The sequence below is a fragment of the Aquila chrysaetos genome, chromosome 3 (genome assembly GCF_900496995.4).
Source record: "Aquila chrysaetos chrysaetos chromosome 3, bAquChr1.4, whole genome shotgun sequence".
NCBI lineage: Eukaryota > Metazoa > Chordata > Aves > Accipitriformes > Accipitridae > Aquila > Aquila chrysaetos.
Window position 1 is genome coordinate 63,061,235 of NC_044006.1, and position 23,682 is coordinate 63,084,916.

General features: G+C 39.1%; 1 protein-coding gene and 1 long non-coding RNA gene across 4 annotated transcripts in view; both read right to left on the minus strand.

The window, feature by feature from the left end:
* Positions 1 to 23,682, minus strand: part of ITGB1 (integrin subunit beta 1) — a 48,915-nt gene that overhangs the window by 12,500 nt on the left and 12,733 nt on the right. For all 3 annotated transcript variants that reach the window (XM_030009192.2, XM_030009193.1, XM_030009191.1), the window contains exons 2-12: positions 15,272 to 15,335; positions 14,945 to 15,030; positions 13,217 to 13,439; positions 11,076 to 11,246; positions 10,516 to 10,754; positions 6,866 to 7,021; positions 5,782 to 5,877; positions 4,772 to 4,861; positions 3,898 to 4,038; positions 3,559 to 3,761; positions 1,298 to 1,536 (exon numbers count right to left, since the gene is read on the minus strand). In XM_030009192.2, the coding sequence (XP_029865052.1) occupies positions 1,298 to 1,536; positions 3,559 to 3,761; positions 3,898 to 4,038; positions 4,772 to 4,861; positions 5,782 to 5,877; positions 6,866 to 7,021; positions 10,516 to 10,754; positions 11,076 to 11,246; positions 13,217 to 13,439; positions 14,945 to 15,030; positions 15,272 to 15,335 (1,708 nt within the window). The remainder of the gene's footprint in view (positions 1 to 1,297; positions 1,537 to 3,558; positions 3,762 to 3,897; positions 4,039 to 4,771; positions 4,862 to 5,781; positions 5,878 to 6,865; positions 7,022 to 10,515; positions 10,755 to 11,075; positions 11,247 to 13,216; positions 13,440 to 14,944; positions 15,031 to 15,271; positions 15,336 to 23,682) is intronic.
* Positions 7,058 to 8,933, minus strand: LOC121233177. The gene is made up of 2 exons (XR_005932055.1): positions 8,819 to 8,933; positions 7,058 to 7,640 (listed from the first exon to the last, which is right to left on the minus strand). It is a non-coding gene; the product is annotated as an uncharacterized LOC121233177 (long non-coding RNA).

Genomic DNA, 23,682 nt, shown 5'->3' on the forward strand with positions numbered 1-23,682 from the left:
ACAGGCATTTCTCCCCTTCTCCTACACTTGGATTTCCTTTCATAAACAAAATAAGACAACTAGGGAAAGCTGACTGAGGATAGTATAATATGATGGCCATATCTCCTGGGTGGAGAGCATTACAGCACTGCTTCAGTTCACAATTTTATATGTATATAGATGCACTGATCACTCCTGTCTTTCTATCTATCACTAGGCAAATTTATAAAGCAAGACCTAAAAAGATGAGGAATGCACTAACTTAGACTTCACAAAACAGAAAAGATGAAACACCTTTGGCTCCTTAGAACACCACCATTGAACTGCTGTACTTCTGATCTCACCCAACCAACCAAACTTTATGCTTCTTACACAGGAAGTAAGATACCTGTATCTCCAGAAGGGTGATTTGGATGAAATGGAAAGATCTTTGGCTACACCCCTCCTTCTCCATTGAGAACAAAATGTTTAAGTCAATACTTATCTGTCACCATATATTTTGGAACACCACCACTACTGCTCCTATCCTTTGTGGAGCTGGTGAGCAATAGTGTATTCTGAGCAAATCAGACAGATGAGGTATTTTCATAATTCAGTTAAAGCTTAGTGGCTTCTCTGTTTTATTTTTGTATCACAGTCAAAACTGAGGTAGTAGTTACACTCCTACCAGGTACTTCAATGTGCAAAGCAGTCTAGGGAAGTTACAGGACAAAAATGCATGCAGCAAATTAATTTAGACACTGGCTGCTGGAGGATTTTCTAAATTGCTTTTGATTTCAGGAATTAACTGCCATCAGAATCTTGCTTCAAGCACTTATGGTGTTCTTCTGGATCTTGCATGTTTTGATCTTCACTTACCTTTCAGAATAGTCTCAAGATAGCATCTCACTGGTATCTTGTCAAGCACCGAGTCAAGCACTCAGTATTACAAGTAAGCTGAGGTCATTATCTCTTTTTAATGACGCAGTGGTTACACTGAGCCAGGATAACATTATAATCTCAGGCCAGTTGTCTCAGCAATCTTTACTATAATACCTGAGCATAATTCTGTAATAAACAGCAGAAGTCAAGTTCACTTCACATCCTTCTTGAAGCTGATTCAAGGAAGGTGAAATGTGTATTAACACACTACATGTTCATGATCAAGAGAGCTGTTTTATTAATAGACATTTTCAATCACTAAATCTGTGCATATTCTCATCTCTTTTATCAAGTAGCTATGGTCTTTAAGCTAAGTATCACTACTCTACACGGTAGAGTTGATAGACTTGTAAACTGCTGGCCGGTTTTTCCTGCAAACTCTGAAGTAGTTTCTCACCTCCACAAATCAAACCATTTGATCGATCACAGTTGAAGTTATCACATTCACAATATTTGCCAGAATACACTTCATTGGTGTTTTCTCTTTTCTTGCATACACATTGTCCACAAATGCATTCTCCATTGTTACTGCATATTTCTGTACTGTTCTCTCTCCTGCAGTAAGCATCCATATCCTCACTATTTACTTCATCTGTACTACATTCACATAGTCTTCCAATACGTCCTTCGTTACATCTGCAAGGTAAAAACATGACTGAAAATGTAAACTTAATTAAAAGTCATACAATAAGACGACTGCAAAAATAGCACAAAGAACAGGAATAAAAGTGACTACTCTCTCAAGGAATATTCCAAGTTAAACTTCAAATGAGATTTCCAGCTGACACCTACCTACATAGACATTCTTGAAGCTGCTGGAGCAAACTCGACTAAGTTGCTTCTATGATGATTACTTGTTCCAGGTGAGAAACTGTGTCACGACCTCTAACTAAATTGCCACATAACCACTATTAATTCCTCTCTCTCAGGTGACAGAGCAACAATTATTTTTAAGTGACAGTTCACTGTAGCTGCTGTCATCTTTCAATGAAAAGATTTCCTATGAACAGCAATTAGGCAGGGGAGTAGACGATCTTCAGAGCTGCTGAGCACCAGCAAATTCAGCCGAGATCTTTGGGGATCAGCACTTCTCATTATCAAGGCTAAAGTATCAACGAGCAAACGGAGGTTGTTCGTGTTCCCAGCAGTGATTGACAAACTGCTTGCTGTGGGCATCCAGAGACCACAGTTCAGCCAGGAAACTGCTACTGTTTCAAGAGCAAAAGGCTGTTCTTACCTACAGCTCTGTACTCCCCCACATGAAACCATGGGGACACTAGTGACAGCGATACCAAGTTTAGGAAGTCTTTCTGCACGAAGATGGGAAAATCTGTTCTCCTTACTTGAAGGGAGCATCAGAAACTGACTGCAAAATGGAGCAATGGACCATAAATACTGGATACAAAGTAGCTTATTCCTCAACTAACAGAACACTAAGCAGTTAGGGGGCCATACCTCAGTCTTACAAACACCCTGTTGACTACCACCAGCAACTTCACCAGGCAGATGTTAGTCCATCCTACACCAGAAGTCCTCTAAGAGTGAAGTCAGTATCTTTGGCTTTATTTTTAATAAGTCACATACTAAACCATGTGGAATGAGAATTCTACATTTTACTTCAGTTATAGTTCAGTGAGCAGGCACCAGTACTGTTTTCCAAAGTCCTGGATCTTGTTTTCCTGGAGAAGACTGTAATTCCATTCTGCTCTTACCATTCTCATCTCAAGGATTTCCAAGAGGAAACAGTTTTCATTTTTGCTGTAGGCTTCTTGGGGGGGAAAAAAAAAAAGGCTTAAACCTTGACTTCCTAGGTTGATCTTCAACCAGTCTCCAGTGAAACCCTCCAGTGAAGGATTTTGCTCTGCTTTCATTGTGTGTAATTCCAGAAAATCCAGTATCATTTTACTTAATTTTCAAATGTGTAATAAGGAATACATGTGTTATCTAATCCCGGTGATGGGCAATAATGGACATTTCAAAGGTGTAAATATACAAAAAAATTACACATATTCTGAAAAATTTGTAGATGCATGCAATTAGAAGAAACATTGTAACAAGACCCCAAAAGGTTAGAAATAAAGCAGGAAGAAGAGACTGGGATGTCATCCAAAATAAAAGGTGGTTCTTTTATGACTTTTTACTCTTTCCTGCTATGAAACAATTGGTGCCAATCTGGGTAGGAGCTCCTACCAAAAAACTAGGAAGCCTGTGAATTTCTCAAAATCAACAGACCTCACATTAGAAGGATATATATAATTAGATTAGTATGAATACTTGCAAAAACATCACAAAGTAATCCCATTCATTTTGTTCCATAAATCCATAATTTTGCCATGTTACATGCACCTCAGAATTAAATAAAGAAACAGAAAAGGCAGTAAGACCCATATCCTTTAAAGTACTGACTCAAGGCCAAATTTGAATTCTGACTTTTACAATGCTGCCAATCTAATGATCAATACTATGAATTGCAGCATAGGGCTTATTTTCAGAGATAAGGTAGTAAGTCAAAATATCCTAAAAGAAACAGGTTGGTAACAGTAATTCTTGTTCTTTCACTAAAAAAATTAGTAAAATCAAATAAACCCTAATTAAGGAAACAAAGGTCTCGCTTATATTTCGCTTTTGCAAAAATAAACAAAATGTCTATTTATTTACCTGCATGCACCACATTCAAATGTTCCATTTCCTTCGTGGCAGGCTGGACTGTTAGGTTCTCCTTCACTTTGACACTGACATTCACAGATGAACTGGAGATGAATTTCCACTTCTTCAGTGAATCCCAGTGGTTTGATTTTAATTGTTTCATTTTGTCCTTTCTTTGGACATTCATTAGCTGTTACATTAATCTCAAATTTAACCTGGAAAGAAAAATAAATGGAGTGCCATATTACTAAAAGGAGTTTTGTCTGTACTATTTAAAAAAAAAAAATACTGAGTGTTGGACATTTTAAATGAATTTTATACTTTAGTAGCAGCACATATACTGTAAGTTACCTCATCTCCAATTGAAATGTTAGAACATTTCCTTCCATCTTCTTGTGTGTCATTCACTCCATTCTTGCAGAAAGACTTATAACTGATTGTCACTCCTTTTGGTAGCTTACTGTTTTCCAGGATAACCTCTGAAGAAAGGGACTAAAACAATAGTTATTCGCTAACTTCAAACTGAGTTGCATAAGCATTTTGCTGAAGACATTATACAACTATGCACAGTCTAAGTGCCAGTCCCATGGGCACACTGGAATTATGTAAGTTCCAACATGCGAAGAAACACCAGCCCAGGGCTGCCCATAGCCATGCCGAGGTGACCCCTTCTCATGGCTGAACCCCGTCACGCAGGGCCAGGGCAGGTCTCTACGGACCTTGGAGGCACTTGTTTGCCCCATGTACTCCAAAGGAGAAATGGTGCTGATTTACACAACACAGCTATGAAGAAAATATTCTGGGGCCAAACCCAGGAGGTCCCTGAGGTTGAAGTAGACATTTTCTTTGGGGTTAAGAGGTTGCACAATAGCCCTTTTCTCTTCCACATGGGAGGAAGGCAAGAACTGAAGATGCTGAAGAAACAGTGGGGTTTTTGTTTGTGGGTTTTATTTTTTAAAAGGGAAAACATGTATGATAAATTTTTCTTTGTAGTTTTAAGTGGCTTTAAGAGTACATCTTTCTAGTCATCTAACCTCTTATTGCCATAGTGTCTATATGTCTAGTGTGGTTTTACTGCAATGGTGGTATATTTATAGTTTAGCGCAGTAACTTCCTATTTTGTAGAAAAACACCATAAAATTTGCCTTGGAGCATCTGCCTGAAAAATTCATAATAACTTACAAGCAGGAAAAATAAACAAAACCCAAATAAAATCCGAACTTACATTGTATGCATCAATGATCAGCTGGATTACATTGCTGGAGTTTGAAGACAATGTTCCCACTGCTGATTTTGGTATCAGATTTTTCAATTCCTTTCAGTATTTACAAAAGTAAAAAGAAAATTACAGTCTTACTAACAACAAAGTATAATTTGTACCATAAATATCTGTATGGTGATGTAATGCTTTAGTGGATTAACTAGGTCAAGGTCAAGTACTTCAAAAAACAAGGCTAAAGTGTTGCCAGTGATCTTCATTACTTTAGAGGTTGTACACAGCACTACTAGTATAAACAAACACCCAACCTTTTCTTTTCCTCTGCATTTTCATGTCAAATTTGGTAACAGAATACTAAGACCTCTTCTTGTACAAGTTGACCACATACAATATATCTTCAAGATCTTACAGAAGAAGCACCACACTTCTAGTGCATTACAGATGAGCAGATAAAAGATGATTCCCAATGAAAAAGAAAAAAAACTTACAAACTGAATATAGCTAAAAAAAGAAAAAATACCTTGTTAGGTTAAAACGAGGAAAAATATGCATCTCCTTTACACAGTCATTTCCTATTTCACAATCACACCCAACAGTTCAGTTAATTTTAAACATCAGGAATATAAATAGACCACAAAGGACAAAATACGCTCTTTCATAAGTGTGTCTCTTGATTCAGTGTCCACACCCTCCTCAGCTATTTTGCTGTAAAAACGTTCATAAAAAGTAGCACTGCAAACATGTTCTCCGCTCACTCCTACCTATAAAGAGGGGCAAGGAGGAGGGGCACTTTCTCCTCAGAAATTACAGATGCACTCAGTATCAATTTGAACAAGTAAAAAAGGCTTAATAAAAAAAACATGAATAGCAAAATATTACTTCCTCGATCACTTACTTCAATACTTGTTTTAATTTCAGATCAAGCAACTTTAATGACTTCAGAGCAAATCTGAGTCAGTCTTTGTGTTAGAGGGAAAAAAGTACAGTGACCAGAAATATGTGTTATTTATCTTTACCTTATAGACTGCCTGAAACTCTTCAGTAACAGCAAAGATTGTCTGAATGTTGTTCTCACTAAGCTTCTGTACCAGATGAGCAATAGAGGGATAATCCTATAAAAATCAAGCACAAAATGCAATTCAAATTTGGGACACATGCCAGAAAACAATCAGAAAGACTTTGACATCATAAATACAAATCACCTTTAGAAACATAGGTAAGACTTCTAACTAGCTGGCTTGTGTCACCATTCTAAACCAAAACAACCTCTGAAAACAAACACACATTGAAAAGATTCCATATATGCCCCATGAAGGTAGGCGTTTTTTCCACAATAACATTACCATATTCCCTGCCATTTAAAGTCTCCAGGTTAAATCCCTGATCTCAATGTTCTCAGAAAATTACCTTTGGTAGTTTTCCATAAGACTTATCTCAGTGAAAATCACTACCTTTTGCACTGGTTCATAAAGAAAAGATGAAATAAAACTGAATTAATTTTAGGATTTTATTGAACAATACTCACTTAACTTCAGGAATATATGACCACATAAAATTTGTAAAGCTTGTCGTGTTTACCCCATCTATTATATGTTTTTCTTTTCACTTTTTGTCTGATCTACCTATCAATAAACCATGAAGTCAATGTTGTTAAGCATACTTTTATCATAAACTCTGCATCATAAGATTTCAAGCAGTCTTAAAAAAAAAAAAAATGACAAGGAGCTTTCTATTTTACATTATTTTTTACAGTAGTAAAATACTTCTGAAGACAAAGACTAGCAAATGATAAAATAATGGGACAGAGCCACCACAGTTTGCCAGTGGACATGCAGCATTATTAATTATTAGAAAGGTTAAAATCCAACAAGACAAATTATAGCGTGAAAGTTGCCATTTCTTGAAATTTTCCAATCAAGACTGGACTAATTCTTGTGCATTTGCTTTAGTTAAGCTAAAGGCACTTCATGTAATACAGAGGTAAATGGGTAAAGTTGAAAAGATATAGCAGTCTGAAACTATACCAGATGACCTAATGAGATTTTTGAGCTTAAGCATCACAAAATATTAATTCCCCTAGAAGATGATGTAAAGACTTACGTAATAGTGGCTCATTGTGTACATGTTATTTTCCAGATGACATTTCCCATCATTTGGTAAAACAATTCCACCAAGTTTACCGTCTCCTGCAAAGTGAAATCCAGCATCTGTGGAAAACACTAATAGTCTTGTAACGTTTCTCCAGCCAATTTGTTCCTTGGGAAACAAACAAATGGATTTTTGGTATTTTGCACCGATTTATTTTATAGCACTGGGGAGCAATGCTTGAGAGAGAAATGCATGAAAAAGACAGACTTAGGAGAAGCTATACTGCATAAGTGTCATCCTGGAAATCACATAACTCACTCAAACCTTAAAAGCACTTGCATTTAATCAAATATCTGCTCCAAAACATCTGCTGCATGTTTTTCACCAAATGCAAGAAACATTCTCTTTGAGATATACTTTGGTCTGTTCAGTTCTTACTAGAGTATCTGAAGAGCGATAGGGTTTTAGAAATCAGGCATGTCAGTCCAGCTCTTTAATGCCAAGTCCACTTCTATGTCACTACCATGCAGCCTGAGCACAGCGGACAACATTAGTGCGTAGAGCACTGCTGCAATCTTGAATTGGAAGACTGTGGCTTGCCCAGCATCAGGTTCTGAAGAATCATCAGGCTTTACCAATCTAGTTTAGATTTGTACCCAGCATAGTGCTTGCCAGAGGACTGCCCTTTTTCACTGTCCTACGACCATTCTGGCCCACAATTGCAGGGCCTAATTCTGTAACCTACCCTTTCCTATTTTTTTCTAAATTCTTCCATCAAGTTGAAGCCCTAGTGTATTGGTTTTGTGTGGCAAGGTTTTGGTAGCGGGGGGCGTTACAGGGGTGGCTTCTGTAAGAAGTTGCTGGAAGCTTCCCCTGTGTTCGAGAGAGAGCCAATACCAGAGGCTCTAAGACAGACCCGCCGCGGCCAAGGCCGAGCCAATCATGATAGTGGTAACGCCTCTGTGATAACATTTTTAAGAAGGAAAAGTTGGTGGAAAGATACGGAGACGAAAGAAGAAAAGAGGAGGCCACCAGCCTACCCGCACATGGAGAGAGGAGTGAGAACATGTAAGAGAAACAACCCTGCGGACACCCAGGTCAGTGAAGAAGGAGGGGGAGGAGATGCTCCAGGCGCTGGAGCAGAGATTCCCCTGCAGCCCATGGGGAAGACCATGGTGAGGCAGGCTGTCCCCCTGCAGTCCATGGAGGTCCACGGTGGAGCAGACATCCACCTGTAGCCCGTGGAGGACCCCACGCCGGAGCAGGTGGGTTCCTGAAGGAGGCTGTGACCCCGTGGGAACCCTGCGCTGGAGCAGGCTCCTGGCAGGACCCGCGGATCTGTGGAGAGAGGAGCCCACGGAGCAGGTTTTCTGGCAGGACTTGTGACCCCGTGGGGGACCCACGCTGGAGCAGTGTGCTCCTGAAGGACTGCACACCGTGGAAAGGACCCATGCTGGAGCAGTTTGTGAAGAACTGCAGCCCGTGGGAAGGGCCCATGTTGGAGAATTTCGTGGAGGACTGTCTCCCGTGGGTGGGACCCCACGCTGGAGCAGGGAAGAGTGTGAGGAGTCCTGTCCCTGAGGAGGATGAAGTGGCAGAAAACAACGTGTGATGAACTGACCGTAAACCCCATTCCCCGTCCCCCTGTGCCGCTGGGGGGGTTGGTAGGGAAGCCGGGAGTGAAGCTGTGCCCGGGAAGAAGGGAGAGGTGGAGGGAAGGTGTTCTGAGATTTGGTTTTATTTCTCATTACCCTACTCTGGTTGATTTGTAATAAAGTGAGTTAATTTTCCCCAAGTTGAGTCTGTTTTGCCCGTGACGGTAAGTGGTGAGTGATCTCTCTCCTGTCCTTATCTCGACCCACAAGCTCTTTGTTATATTTTCTCTCCCCTGTCCAGCTGAGGAGGGGGAGTGATAGAACGGCTTTGGTGGGCACCTGGCAACCAGCCAGGGTCAACCCATCACACCTAGTTAATTTGAGAGAAGACCATGTAAAAGTGTCACATAAATACCAGTTACCGCTGTATTGGGTTTGCGTGGCAAGGTTGTGGTAGCGGGGGGGTTACAGGGGTGGCTTCTGCAAGGAGCTGCTGGAAGCTTCCCCTATGTCTGACAGAGCCAATGCCAGCCGGCTCCAAGACAGACCTACTGCTGTCCAAGGCTGAGCCCATCAGTGATGGTGGTAGTGCCTCTGGGATAACAGATTTAAGAAGGGAAAAAAGTTGTTGTGCAACAGCAACTTCAGTGGGGAGAGAGAGGAGTGAGAACATGTAAGAGAAGCAACCCTGCAGACACCAAGGTCAGTGCAGAAGGTGGGGGAGGAGGTGCTCCAGGCGCCGGAGCAGAGATTCCCCTGCAGCCCATGGTGGGGAAGACCATGGTGAGGGAGGCTGTCCCCCTGCAGCCCAGGGAGGTCCACGGTGGAGCAGATATCCACCTGCAGCCTGTGGAGGACCCCACGCCGGAGCAGGTAGATGCCCGAAGGAGGCTGTGACCCCATGGGAAGCCTGCACTGGAGGACTGTCTCCTGTGGGAGGGACCCCATGCTGGAGCAGGGGAAGAGTGATGAGTCCTCCCCCTGAGGAGGAAGGAGCAGCAGAGACAACATGTGATGAACTGACCACAACCCCCATTCCCTGTTTCCCTGTGCCATTGAAGGGTAGGAGGTAGAGAATTCAGGAGTAAAGTTAAGCCTGGGAAGAATGGGGGTGTGTGAACGGAAGGTGTTTTAAGATTTGGTTTTATTTCTCATTATCCTACTCTGATTTGATTGGTAATAAATTAAACTAGTTTCCTCAAGTTGAGTCTGCTTTGCCTGTGACGGTAATTGTTGAATGATCTCTCCTCTCCCTGTCTTTATCTCAACCCATAAGCCTTTCATTATATTTTCTCTCCCCTGTCCAGGTGAGGAGGGGAGTGATAGAATGGCTTTGGTGAGCAGCTGGCATCCAGCCAGGGTCAACCCACCACAACAACCAAAGATAAAAAACAACAACAAAAAACCCAGAAGGCCTATGATTAACATTGCACTTTTAAAATAAGACTCCAGATTGTTTCAGAAAGTCCTGACTCCATTGATCAACAGCAAAAATAATATGGATAACAAACCAATAAACTTGGATATCACTTTTTTGGGAGTCCCTGTTGTACAGGTGCATAGAATGGTCTGTCAGACTTCAGAAACATCAAAGAAGAATGCAGTGATCTAAATCAGGTCTTCAAAAATAAACAAAATTCATGTTTCCATCTACTTCTGTCTGAGAAGCTAGTAGAAGTTACAATTTACCAAACTGTTCTGAAATAACAACTACAAAAAGCATATAAGCTTTCAAATAATTTGAAAATAGTTGCTTACTTGGGATTTCATACACTTCTGAGCAGAATTTGATTCTTCTTTTACAGCAAACTTTTAAAACTTTGTCTTTGGAATGCATCTATCTGCTGTGAACATGATCTCTAATCAGCACTTTCACATTTCCCAGTTTCATTCACTCACTAGAGGTCTCTACAAAGGGCAAATGCATGTATCCATGCAGTCTGCATTGTCTATCTAGTCTTGCTAGCATGAGATGATATGTTCAAACGTCAGCCACCATAAAACACTGAGGCTGTATTCAAACAATTTCATCTAATAGAGCAGTAAAGAAAACTAATACACACTTACCCCACAAACTGCAACCTGCATTATCGCATCAAATCCACCTTCAGGAGAATCTAAATTCCCAGAAATGTGCTGTTTACCTACAAGTTCATTGAATTTATTTCCTTCACTGGTAAGGCTGAGCACATTTTTATAGCTAAATGGACTTGTACAGTTCTGGTCACCTGTACAAGGATTTCTGAGTTTGGCTGGTGTTGTACTTATATATGGCATCACAGTTTTCTCCACAAAAGAGCCAAAGCCTAAGACAGAACAATAAAAACCCTGTAAGTTGAAGAATGGAAGTCTCTTATTTATATTATGACACAACAGAATGCAAATGCATTATAGCTAAACTGACGTCAGAAATAGCTCTCATCCCTGTTTACGGTCCACTTTCTCCACCAACACCAAGTACTCTTATGTTCCTTGACAGGTTCTATGCATTAGAATATCTGCCATAATACTGCTAATTTAAAAAAATTACTCTTCATACATAATCATGTGAAAAACATCAGGAAGGAAACTTGACTTTTTCAATTATTTATTTTTTTTTTTTTTTAGAATAGTTAAATCTTTCTTACCAATTCGAAAGTCTGAAGTTATTTTTTCCATTTCTAACATCAGAGCCGTTCCGAGACTTTTCACATTCTCTAAATCATCTTTCATAGAATAGGAGAGGTCCATAAGATAATAAAGGTCAATGGGGTAGTCTTCAGCTCTCTTAAATTTTAATGAAAATGTTTGGGGTTCCCCTGTTTCAGAGATTAAACAACAAATAGAAACCATTAAAAGTTCCACAACTGCACTGGCAAGAAAAATGCCTTTTTAAGGAAAGGCTTTGAAACACTGATGGAGATTTTGAACTAGACACGAGTAATTTTTTTTTCCTGTTAATTGAAATGCTTAACATCAAATTATGATGAAAAAATTTTCAAGAAGTATTTCTTTCAAATATCCAACTTCGTATGTCCAAGGTATTTTATCTCTCCATAGAAAATACTAGCCTGCCAAAAATCAAGCCTCTCTTAGTTGCTGCAATTTCAAATCTTCATACTTGCAATAATTTTAACAAGGTTCCTATAAGATCTTATAGCACAAATTTTCAATATCTATTTGCATCCAAGATGACTCCAAAAATTCTCAGGGTTTAGTTTAAAAAACCCACATTATTTACATATGCTTGTAACAGAAAAATCAGTTCTGGATGGAATATTTCAAGTTACTTTGCATCAAATACAGGCTGAGAGCACAGAAATGGTAGTGAGATAATGGCAAGTTACTATTTGTTGCAATTGTAAGCCCAGACTCTGAGTTTTGCCAACAGAAGCATGTCATCTCACTCTTGATGTTGAAAGACACCGCAGAAGAATTACCACCCCCCGGAAAATGGAAAAGTATTCTTTTGCCTATTATATATGAAATAAGGAATGGAATTAGAAGTTTTTTCCCCTGCCCCCTCAGTCACTGAAGTTAAATGGTGATATTGATGCTGCTTAAGTCTGCTTAATAATTAGCAAACATTTGCTTAATATGAGCAAAATTAGCAAACTGGGGAAACAAGTAGATGGGCAAAATGAATAGCATATGGATCACACAGCCATGCAGCATGGTTTTCACACAAAAAAAAAAAGGCAAAAAACCCAACAACCAAAACCTAAAAGCTTTAGATTTTCCTTAGCTACTGTTTAAAAGAGCCTGCAGAGAAAGCAAGTATCCCCCTCTGCAAGCACAGTCCCTCATCAGAAAACTTATGACCAAGAGAAGTGCTTATAAAACAAAGTAATAATCTTTTAAGTAATCAGGTTCTGGTTGCCCAGGTCCCTCATATGTTCTGATGAAGAAAATTCTGTGTCAACAGAGGAACAATAATTTGGTTTGAAGCTGAAAGCATCACATTAGAAATAAATAGAGGCAATACCAAAATTGCAAAATAACTTTCATTCCTTTCCTTTCCTCTCCTCATCATACTAAGCTTCTTCAGATCATCTTGCATTTATTAAGGCAATCACCACCAAGCAGCTGACCCTGAGTACAGGCTCTTATTCCAGGTAAATACAAGGCTGAATGTGTCTGTAGTACCTAGGAACTCTCCTTAAGGACAATCTCCATTATGCTCAAATACTGCATGAGCTACTAGCCCCGTGTCCTGTCCCCTCTCACCCCCCACTTGAATTAAATAAAGTTCCCTTTAGGGGCTAGAAATGGTACACAACTACTTTGTTCTCATTACTGTAGTCCTGTGTCCACATCTTTAGCCTCTGGAAAGTATTCCAAAATCTTGCTGCATAACTATGAAACCATTCAGTTCAGACACACAGACTTTAGGCAACAGCAGTATTTCAAGGAAAAGGAAATGCTGTCATAACTTCTCTAAGTTTTTGCTCACTCCTCTACTTTCATTCTAGAAGCCACACTATAGAAAATCAACTACAAAATACTGAAAACAAAACAATTTTACCTTTCTGATATATGTATCGATCCATGCTGTATCTATTTTCTCCTAAGTTCTATTGGGAACAGTGATAATATCTAACCTTTCACAAAAATCAAACAGTATTTGGAGTGTCTAAACACCTGGGGCTGATCTGAATGGCTCTGCTATCATTCAGGTTATATGAACACTAGTAGTTTCTGTAACAAAGCGGTTACACATTCAAAACTAAAATGCAGATGTGGTGGTGACAGAAAAATCACCTGAAGACTAGAATGAAACTGTTCTTACCGACTCTTAGTTTCAGTACTAGTTTTTGTGGCTGGATCTGTGTAATGGCCTCTGGTTTCAGCTTTTCTGCAGCACCTATCTTACGATTCGTTACTTCTCTATCTTCAAGCACCTGTTTGCTACCTCTGGGATCTTCTATATCTTTCATAGGACAGCCTTTACTCTTTAGTGCTGCCAAGTCATCACATCGGGCAGATGTTGGTTCTCCTTCTTGCAAAAAGTCCTAGAAAACACAGGCAAAAGAGTATCAAGTTTACAGCTATCTGCAATCTGTTATACTCTACCCACACTTTTTACAATGACTCTTTTTTTTTTCCAAAACACACAGTCCTTAAATATATTAGATTATACTAAATACATCAGTGACTATTATTTAGTCCAGGACTTTGCATCTACTTATACTCATCTGTGTTTAAGATGTAAGAAAGATGAAATAAAAAAACCAAAGCCCAATGTCACCTCTCATAGAAGCAGGACATCCTTTTAAATCAGCTACTCTAAAAGTGACAGCAGGTGGAAAAAGCTCTCATCTTCATGTAGTGATCAATAACATGAACCTGTTTCTACAGCCTACTTGGCAACTATCCTCCCTTTTAACTTTTCTGTTTTTTTGAAAGGCTTTAATTAAAGATTATGTAAGTGTACCTTGGTACTCCACGACAAAATAATGGCAATATGCTGACAGAGCAGGGGAAAGGCAGACAATTCTTATTTTGGGGAAGTTCAATCCCAAAGTAAGATCCATAAGCAAAACCAATATGTAACTTTGTTCTGAACAACAAATTACCATTACGTCAAACCTAAAAAAAAAGCTCTAACCTCAAATAAATAAGGCTTCTAAGTGAAACTTAGCAATTTTGATTTTTTCCCCCTAAAAAAATATGCATATAAATATATAGATCTTAAAGCTTGTCAATTCTTGATGACTAGGACCTACACTGAATCTGACAGCCCAAGGCCAAATTTTAAAGCTAGTCAGTTTAATGAAATGTTTAAAGTTTATAAGCTGGTTTGGGGGATAGTAAGTAGGTACTATATGGAAATAAATACCAAGAAACAGGAAAATTTCTCGGCTTTGTATAACAAACCAAAGAAGAGCTGAAGAAAACATTTTCTTCTGTTTCTAACCTGAAGACGACACTTCAGCATATACTAGTTAAGTCACACAATTTAAGATTATCTTACATTTTTTACTTCCTGAATTTAATTTTTAATTACATAAGAAAGCACTCTCTGTTTCATACTGAAACAAACCACCCACCCACACAAACCAATCTCTTACCCCCCAAGTCTACCAACAATGTAAAACTAAAACTTGAACATCTTTCCTTCATAAAAGAAAACCTTCAATCTCTTTGCCTATTCCACCTATGTCTGTCTAAAATTACCTCTTACTCCAGTGTCACTGGAAGAATATAATTAAGCATACCCAGACAGATTCCATGTTGGAATGATTTTAAATAACTATGAGACAGCCTGTAGGGTCTGTATACATTTAAGATTAAGAAAAGGAGAAGTAAACACATTGTGAAAAGCAATTATACTCAAATGAGGACATCCAGGAAAATAACAGAATCTGAATTTTTAAGTACAAGTAAGTATCCAATTGAAAAGCTACAGGAAACTATTATTAATGAAAATAGACATTTCTATACATTTGAAGTATTTACTAAGATTTGAAACCAAGGGAAAAAAAACAAACCATAAAAGGCATTTTGCAACACTTACCGTTTTTTTACACCAACCACAGTTTGGTCCTGCTTGTATACATTCACCACATGATTTTGCATTAGCTTTTATGCAGTCACTTCCACCTAGCAAAGAACACAAACCAGTCACTTCATTTATAAAAAGGTGCTAACAACAATAAAATTTTAGTTTGTTTCATTCTGGCTTTGTAAACTTAAGTTCTAACTACAAACAAGTCATTAACATGAGATACAGTTGACATTGCCATTAGCACTGTCTAACAATGACATATTTATCTACATGACTGCTAAGTATATATAGTTTTAAAGCAACATTAAACGACTGCAATGAAATCATGTGACTTACCTTGCTGAGCAAATCCATTCCATATCAAGCAACAGAGGATGCCAGCCCACATGAGCAATTTTGTCTGAAATACAGAACCGGAAGACCAAATGGTATGATTTATCATAACAAATAAGCAAAAAAACCCACCGAAGTTGCACGAAACTGCAGACATGTAACTGTTTCAGAGGAGACAAGGAACATGGAGCAGACGCAAATCAAATTATCTTAGTTGTACCAGCTGGACAGTTTTGCTCTAATACAACCAACTGTATTTAGAAGACATCAAACAGGGTAGCTTCTTAAATTATTTTTAAATACTCTTATGCAAGGTAAACCAGCAAGCTATGAGGAATTTGGAAACATGGTTCAGTCTGTGGGGGAAGAACCCAAACAAATCTATTAACATCGTATAAAAAAAAATTTATGCTCTGAATGTTATCACAGAGACACTTCTAAATAAAGATACCACAGATATAGAAGACGGAAATGAGCTTCTCTATTGAAGTCTCTGTTTTAAGATAAAAGTCAAAGCACTTTCCAAAATATTTCCCTCAGAATCTTCAAAGGGCATTTTAAAGCCTAACTTTGTACCTTATACTCTGAACCAGAAATTTCCTCTCACAATATGCAACATAAAGCATCCTTGATATAAACTCAGCCCCTTTTTTTTTTCTTTAGACAACAGAGAATTAATGGACACCATCCTTATTAAAGAAAAAACTCTACCCTTTGTTCAGTGCTATAAATCTTAATGAAAGTCTGGCAGAAAAAATACATACATACAAACTATACAATCTATATGCTTTATGAGACCAGCTTTGAATGCTTATAAACCACAATTTAGGGTTACTGACTTGTCATGTTCCCTAATTAGTGGCAAGACTTCACTTAGTACTCCAGAGCTAGGATCTCATTCTAAAAATAGGTTTCAAATAGACCATTTTTTTCCAAATTTTCTTCTACTCTAATAGCAGGTAGTCAGCCAGGGTCAGTTGTCATATCTTTGACATTTTGGTACAATTTTAAATTCCATTTCTCTTTTATTCAGTATACGAATTCTGAGAACTTGGACAATGACTGCCAATTTCCTTGGTCATCTTAAGATGTTATTGCTAATTAAAACCTTTCTAGTCACCCTGGAAACATCAATATTCTTAATATCTTTTTGTTCTAAAAAGTATCTTGCAATATAGCCAAGGAAAAGTGAATTTGGCAGAGTTTTTTAAAATGAACCTGTCATTTTCTAGAAGATGTACTACTATTCATATAAATTAGCAGCAAAGTGAGCAATGCTTAAATTAGCACAGCAGTTGAGCTTTGGTTTTCCCACACTGATTTAAGGTCATTCATAATTGTAACTTTCCACATCCAGCCAGACCTAACGGAGAAGGGATAGCTGCTCTAAAATCTGGTGGAGAAGATTTCAAACAGAAGCCAACCCTTTGCTAACAAATTGTATCCAACAACAGTATTAGACAGTTCATATTTTTCTAATAAATCATTTTGGCCTGCTCTTCTCTTCAATGGATGCTGTAGGCAGAGGGCGGGAGGGATTTTAGATGTAGGAGATTTTAGAGAATTTGCTGTAGAATGACTTTGCTAGACGTTACGCATATGCCCATAAGAAATTACCGACTAAAAAATCAAAGAAAAAATTGAACTGTGAATTATACCTTACTTAACTTTTGAGCGTTACTTATTGCATGTATCTAACCCCAATTTTTCCCTGTGCCCGTCACTGCAGAGGTGATCAGTCCTTCATTTGCAAAAACTCTCTTTCACGAACACTCTTTGATTAAGTCCCCTCTATAAGCAATCACCTAAATCAAACCTGTGCAACCACAAGCCTTGATCAGAGGGGAACCGTGATCCAATAAATGCAAGCAGGTGGAAGACAAAGGGACTGAATCAAGGCTAGAGAAAGAGAGTGGTTGGTTGCGTGGTGCAGGAGCATACCTATCGGACTAGAGTCTGGAGGGGAAAGCCTTACCAGGCTGCTTAACTTTTAGGTTCCTTCTTTTCTGGTTTTATGGTAGGTATGTTCTCTGTTTAGCAAACCTTACTTCCCCCAAATGAAATTATATTTTGCTACTTGAGAAGCAGTTTTGCTTTAAGTACAGCCCAGAACAGGGTGGGCTTTTCAGTCAGAAAAAAACTAAGCTGCTGGCATCAGTTTAGTACTGTCTTTTCCGTTAGCCAAAATGAGAAAATTATAAACAGTTCACCTTTTTAGGGCAGACTAGCAGCAGATGCACAGCAAGCCCATGCAGACTATATAAATAAGTCAGCAAAGATGTGACACAGTGCTAAAACTATGATTAAGACCATTTGGATGAGAAACGTTCCTGTGGAAATGCATCCGCATGATGAATGTAGTTCTGGGCACAGATTCCCCATAAAGTTAACAAGGAAAATGTCCTCTTCCATATATGGCTAAGCCAATGCCTCTCCTAAAGCAAGCCGCCTGCCCTCCGACACACACTAGCTCGCTTCCTTTACCTCCACGGCTTAATAGCTTTTCCATCTGCTGAGTTTTGGAAAAACTCGCGTAAAGATTTGCTAATTTGGATTCAATTCTGATTGCTCTTCAATGCAAGCAAAACAATGCACATCCTCAGCCTCCAAAACTCCTCCTGGCCACTGCAGCAGCCTGGTCACAACAGTGTCAAATACATTCTCCTGCAAGTCACTGGTTAGTACTGTGGATTGCCCTGTTGCAGATTTTTCTACTAAGGGAATAAACCAAAACAAACTACGCCTAACTACACTAGACAGCCAAAGGAAGCCTTTGGAAACCGTTGGTGGAGCTGGAACTAAACCCCATGTCAGTATTCAACCACAGATGACGGGAACAGAAAAGAACCCATTGTTGCAAGAAATAAATTATTTTTTTTGCGCAACATTTACAGATTTTTCTATTATACTTGTTTTCCCCTTTTTAATTAAATCCTTGAAAAATATCGCAGAATCCTTGAAAGTTATTTCCCCCCCCCCCCCCCCCCCCCCCCAAAAAAAAGCAGCTCAAAGCTTACAAAAGGTAAGCTTGCCAAGAACTGAAATCTCTTTAACAACTATATCACCAGTTGGATCCTTTTTAAAAGGCTGCAAATGGTATGCTGTTGGAAAAACTGGTTTTAAAATTATTTCTGCACATTTGTGAACCGTACTTTATTTTTGTTGAATATTTTAGGTAGACAAACATGGACATAACCTTGAATGTTTGGACTTGCTGCTTTCCAAGTTTTTTTTGCTAACTCTCTCTACAAACAGTAATGCTCTAGGAGAATTTTTTCTTTACAAAACCAGCTTTGATGGAAATCTCTGGAGCTTCTAATTTGAAATGAGAGACTCATTAAGTGACAACAGGAAAAAGCAAGAATTATTTCTCCATAGTGAGACTAATTTTGAATTTGCAAATCAAATATTTAGCACCGTTGTATTCTGCTAATCATCAAGATATTCAGAAATGAAGTTTACTACTCCACAGCACTAAAACCTTTTGCAGCTTTTAAAATTTATTTATTAGAACAGCAATAGCATCTCTGCAGAAAATTAACTGGTTAAATGGGATCAAGAAAAAAGGGTGTTACAGAAACATTAATTCCTTTGAAATGAAATATTGATGGCTATGCTGCTCTCCTCTCACCACTCTTCAGCTCAGCATTTCACCGCACCTGACACAGGCCACAGTTTATACTGATATAAGGCAATGTTAACAACAAGGCATTAGGTCACTGTAGTATTATTCCACTCAGCTGAGCAGTTCCTCATCTGACCCAGTAGTCCGGCATCCACCAAGCCAATGCCAAGCAAAAGAAAACACTACAAGGCATCTGCCCGTACAGCATACTGAAGCGTGCCTTGCTGCAAAGCTTTCTATTGAAATACATAACTATGCTTCAGACCACAGGGGAAACATTTAAACATACAGTGAGAGTTGAGTTGTTGTGCAGAAGCCACCTTTTTGAGGCAATAACCAGACAGCCTACTTATTCACATCCCCACTTATAAGCCTAGAAATAAATAAGCAACTCACACTTTTAGACTACCATTCGTGCTTCCCGCAGACTGACACCTCTTTGTATCAGCTGCATTTTCATGGGTTTAAAGTTTGATTGAGAAATGCTGTATGGAATTGATCCCTCCTAGAGCCAAGATTATGCTTACGGCCACTGTCATCTAGCATAAGGATAGAAAGTCCCTTAAGAGAGCTGCCCCATCCTCCTTGTCTATTATTCACCCTCATTAATCAACCTTCTAGTTGATTATTCTTACTGCTTTCCTTTCTGACCAGTGCCAGCATTAGTGCAGCCACCAAGGAGCACTGGAGCGAGGAAAAGATCTGGCTGAGACACTAATTCAACAAAGAAAGTGGCTTGTTTCAGCCATCTGGGTACAAAACTGCTTGTCCTGGCACGGCAGAGGTGGCAGGATGGGGATGGAGAAAAAGAGAACTGGGGAAAAAAAAGCAAAGGATACTGCTTCTCAGCCACAGTCAGTGGCTGTATACCGGACTATGCTGGTCACACAGTTAGCCCCCATCCTCAGTTATCACGGCTCTGGTTATAAAATGAGCAGGAAGAGACATGTTTCTAAAATAAGCAGAATTAGATAGTCTCTGGAGATGCCTGTTTCAGGACTTGATGGCTACCCTGCTAAAAAAGTTCCTTCCTCCCTCACTCCAGAAGGTTTACTGGCTTTAGCAGAGGGCCACACTTTTCAGGGTGAATTTTACAGACTGGCAAGATGAATCCCATTCACATTTCTGGGGAAAAAAAAAAAAAAAAAAAAGGACACAGCGATTTTCTTAACTGGAGAAACCAAACAACCCCAGTGACATGCGACAGCAATTACACAGACACTATAGACCTCTAGCAATGACCCACGCCTCTGTAAGCACTCCTGACGGCCAGAACTCTCACAACAAATGTTGTTAATTACAAACCCAGATTTGCCTGGACATGCAACAACTCCAAGCATGTCTGCTTGTACAACATCTCACTGCAAAGCAGCAATTCACTATAAAGTAAGTGGTATAACGGTATCTTGCTGCTCTGTCTTGAGAGAAGTATATTGCTCAGAAAGGCACAGGTACAGAAATTAAAATGTTTCACACCAAGGAGTTACTCGTGATTAAAACTTCCAAGTTTGTGGTGTACATTTTCCGACAAATCTTAAATAGGTAATTCTTCATTTGTGACCTTAACCATTATCTTACTTAATCAATGTAAATGCTACTGTAATACTGAATTATAGCTGGAATACACTGCTTGCACAGGAAATTCCAGGACCCACCTGATCAAGAAACTACATGATGCATTCCTCTTCATGAAGTAGAGATTGGGGGTAAGCACTGATAATTGAAAAGCAAGAAATTTTAATCAAAGAACCAAAACCATAACTCACCCTGCAAAACTATTTGTTCCCTGGATGTGGCCCAGCCTTGTGATGGCTGCCCTTCACAGAGAGGCCCAGCTCCTGACCTTGTACCATCAGAAATGAGGTAGCAGAGTATCCCCGTGTAGGGGAAGCGAAGTTGATGGGAACAGTCAAGACAGACAACAAAAGTGCAGTCTCAAAAGCAGGACTTTGCAGCACCCCAATCCAAATGGAAATGCTAGAAGTAAGCCTGTCTTCAACAGCCTATTGATCTACCAGCCTACCAACAGCATGGCTCATCAAGACCACTATATTCTTTCTCCCTGACAACTTCGCAGACATTAACGGAGCAGGTTTTGAACTGCTTGCAGTAAACTAGAAAGAATGGGACGTTAACCCAGATTAATGTGCAAAATAAGAAATTCTTTAGCACTGAAACAGCTTTTACACAAAAATTCATCGTATCAAGATTGCTTACTCAAATTGTGTCCTGCAAAAGCTTTAAGGCATAACCACTTCAGCTACTGTGACACTACAGGATAAAAGAATCAGCATTATTTCACATTGGACTTCATTTCTCTCTTTCAGTTATTATCTCTAAGTTAATGGAATAAAACAAGCATAGTCACCAAATACTCAGGATAAGCACTTCCATAACCACTCTGTTTTAGTGGGGCATCATATGTTAAAATAATATATAACAAATCAATTAGGACTTAAAATTTTTAACTCTTTGTTAAAAAGAGTTAAAATCTACGGGAAACTGATTTTCTGCTTAGGTTAAGGAGACCAGCTCCTCCAGTATGGTTATCTGAGGTTATGTGCCACAATTAGTGTATGTTACTGGTTAGTTCAGAAGATTCCCCTGCAAAGTTGAGAGTCCAAAAAAAGATGAGAATACACATTTCTTCATGCCAGAAGCACTGGGAAATGTATCACAATTCTGCAGATTCTGCATGGAAACTACTGTGCCCCCCTCCTATGCTTAGTAAAACAGACACAGTAACACAACTGGTTTGCTAAGACACTCAGTCATACTGCATTACTACCCAGTTTATTCATACTTACAGCTCTAAAAAATTTCTCAAGAGATCAAGTTGCTTAAAGTTCACCAAAACGGACTGGATTCAATGGGAAAAAACAATAAGTGTTAGGTTCTAAAATAGACTTGTGGGTCTGAAACCACTACTGAAAACCCAGCATGGGCACCTGCATCGCATTGCATTGCCTCTTTAGCTGAATACATGAAAATGTTCATTTACAAGTACTAGCAGGCTGAGGCCACAGCGCATCAGAACAGGTCTGGAAGGCTGTTCATGGTATCAGCTTGTGTCCCCAGAGTACAGGGTGTTTGTTAGTTTATATGGGACACAGCTGCTTCAGGACAGAACAGCTAACTTCACAAGCACTCACACAGTTTGACCATATTATTCCTTTTATATATAATTTATTGATATTTGTTCCTGGATTTCACAGGAGCCCTCAACTTACCAACAGTTCTAAATAGTGGAATGAAAAGCAATTAGGTATTTTTCTGAAAAGTATGTTTTGGTCTTGATTTGAATTACTGAGTGGAAACAAATCTGCCCAAGTTAGGTGCCTGGCTGCAGGGAAGGGGGTGGGGAAGGAGATTTTTCTTGATAGAACACATAGATTTCCTCTATAATCAGAAAAAAAGGTACCTATTTCAGAACAACTACAGATGATAAAGCATCCTGATATTTGACATCTCTCTACCTTGAGAAAAATAAAACATGATAGATCCAGTTGTGATACTGTTTGCATGACAGAGGGTGGTAATGGTTCCCAGATATTTTACAGCACCGAGGCATACCCAGGAAGTAAGATAACTGGGGTCCAGTCCCTCCTCAGCCCCAAATTCCCACATTTCCTGGGAATGCTCTATCATCCTACAGGATATACGAGTAAGAACACTTAAATCAAAGCTGCTATGCAACCAAGAATGAAAGGCACAGAGACAGAAAATGAGCTGATAGAAGTTTTCACTCTTGTTTATCTACTGAAGCACTCAGGTGGTGGGAGGTAGAAGAAAGAAGTAAGTGGGGTTCCAGATCCTGTTCCCCATAATATATATACAGATTTTATAGCATATTGTCAATAGATAAAAGCAAAGAGTCTTGGGGCCATGATTTGGAGTATGAACTTCATTTCTTTCTCACCAAATACCTTAACCTGTAGGAAGGTGAAGGGAAACAGATGTATGTTCACACTAAGACACAGAAGACAGCCTCAACTGCAAACCTCCTGTATCATGAATGACTGCTCTGACTACTGCACACTGAGCTGAAACCCCTCTCCAATTGCAGACCTGACCGACCTGAACTATACGGACTTCTCTGTGGACTTAAAGAAGTTAAAGTGGATACTTATCCTCCAACAAGCAACTAAAGGCAGCCAGAGACCTCCTGGTAAGCAAGAAGAGACTTACTGAATTTAGACTTCTATGGAACATAGCAAACCTATTTAGGCAGGATAGATTACATATCATGTTTTATTTCATGGCACTGTATTTCTATACATGTTTTCATTAGCAAAATCCATTGATAATTTCACTTAATGACAAACTCACTCCTGCAACCAGCTGCAAACCTAAATAATACTTATCACAAGCAAAACCAAGTTGCACAGTAAATTGTAAAGAATATTAGCGCTGCTAAAACCTACTCAATTTGTCTTTTCGTAACATATTTCTATTTAAGAAGTCACATAAGTCCAGATTTCATGCTGATGACAGTGATGGAAAGTAAAAGAATGAGAAGATGCTCAGTGACACCGTGAAGATGCTGCCACTGACAAAGAGCCTTCACCTGTCAAGTCAGCAAACCCCAAGCGCAACCTTGATCTTTTCCCTTTGTTCTAATGTCTTTCGGAGTGTACTGCAAAGCAGGCAGGACTAACATTGGTTAGTCAGCACCACTTTTGAAGGAGGGACCTTTTTTCAAATAGTATATGCACATACCATGAGCAGAAGGTTTGTAATTCATGACTAGGCTTCCTTAGTACTACCATACCACCAATAATTATTAATT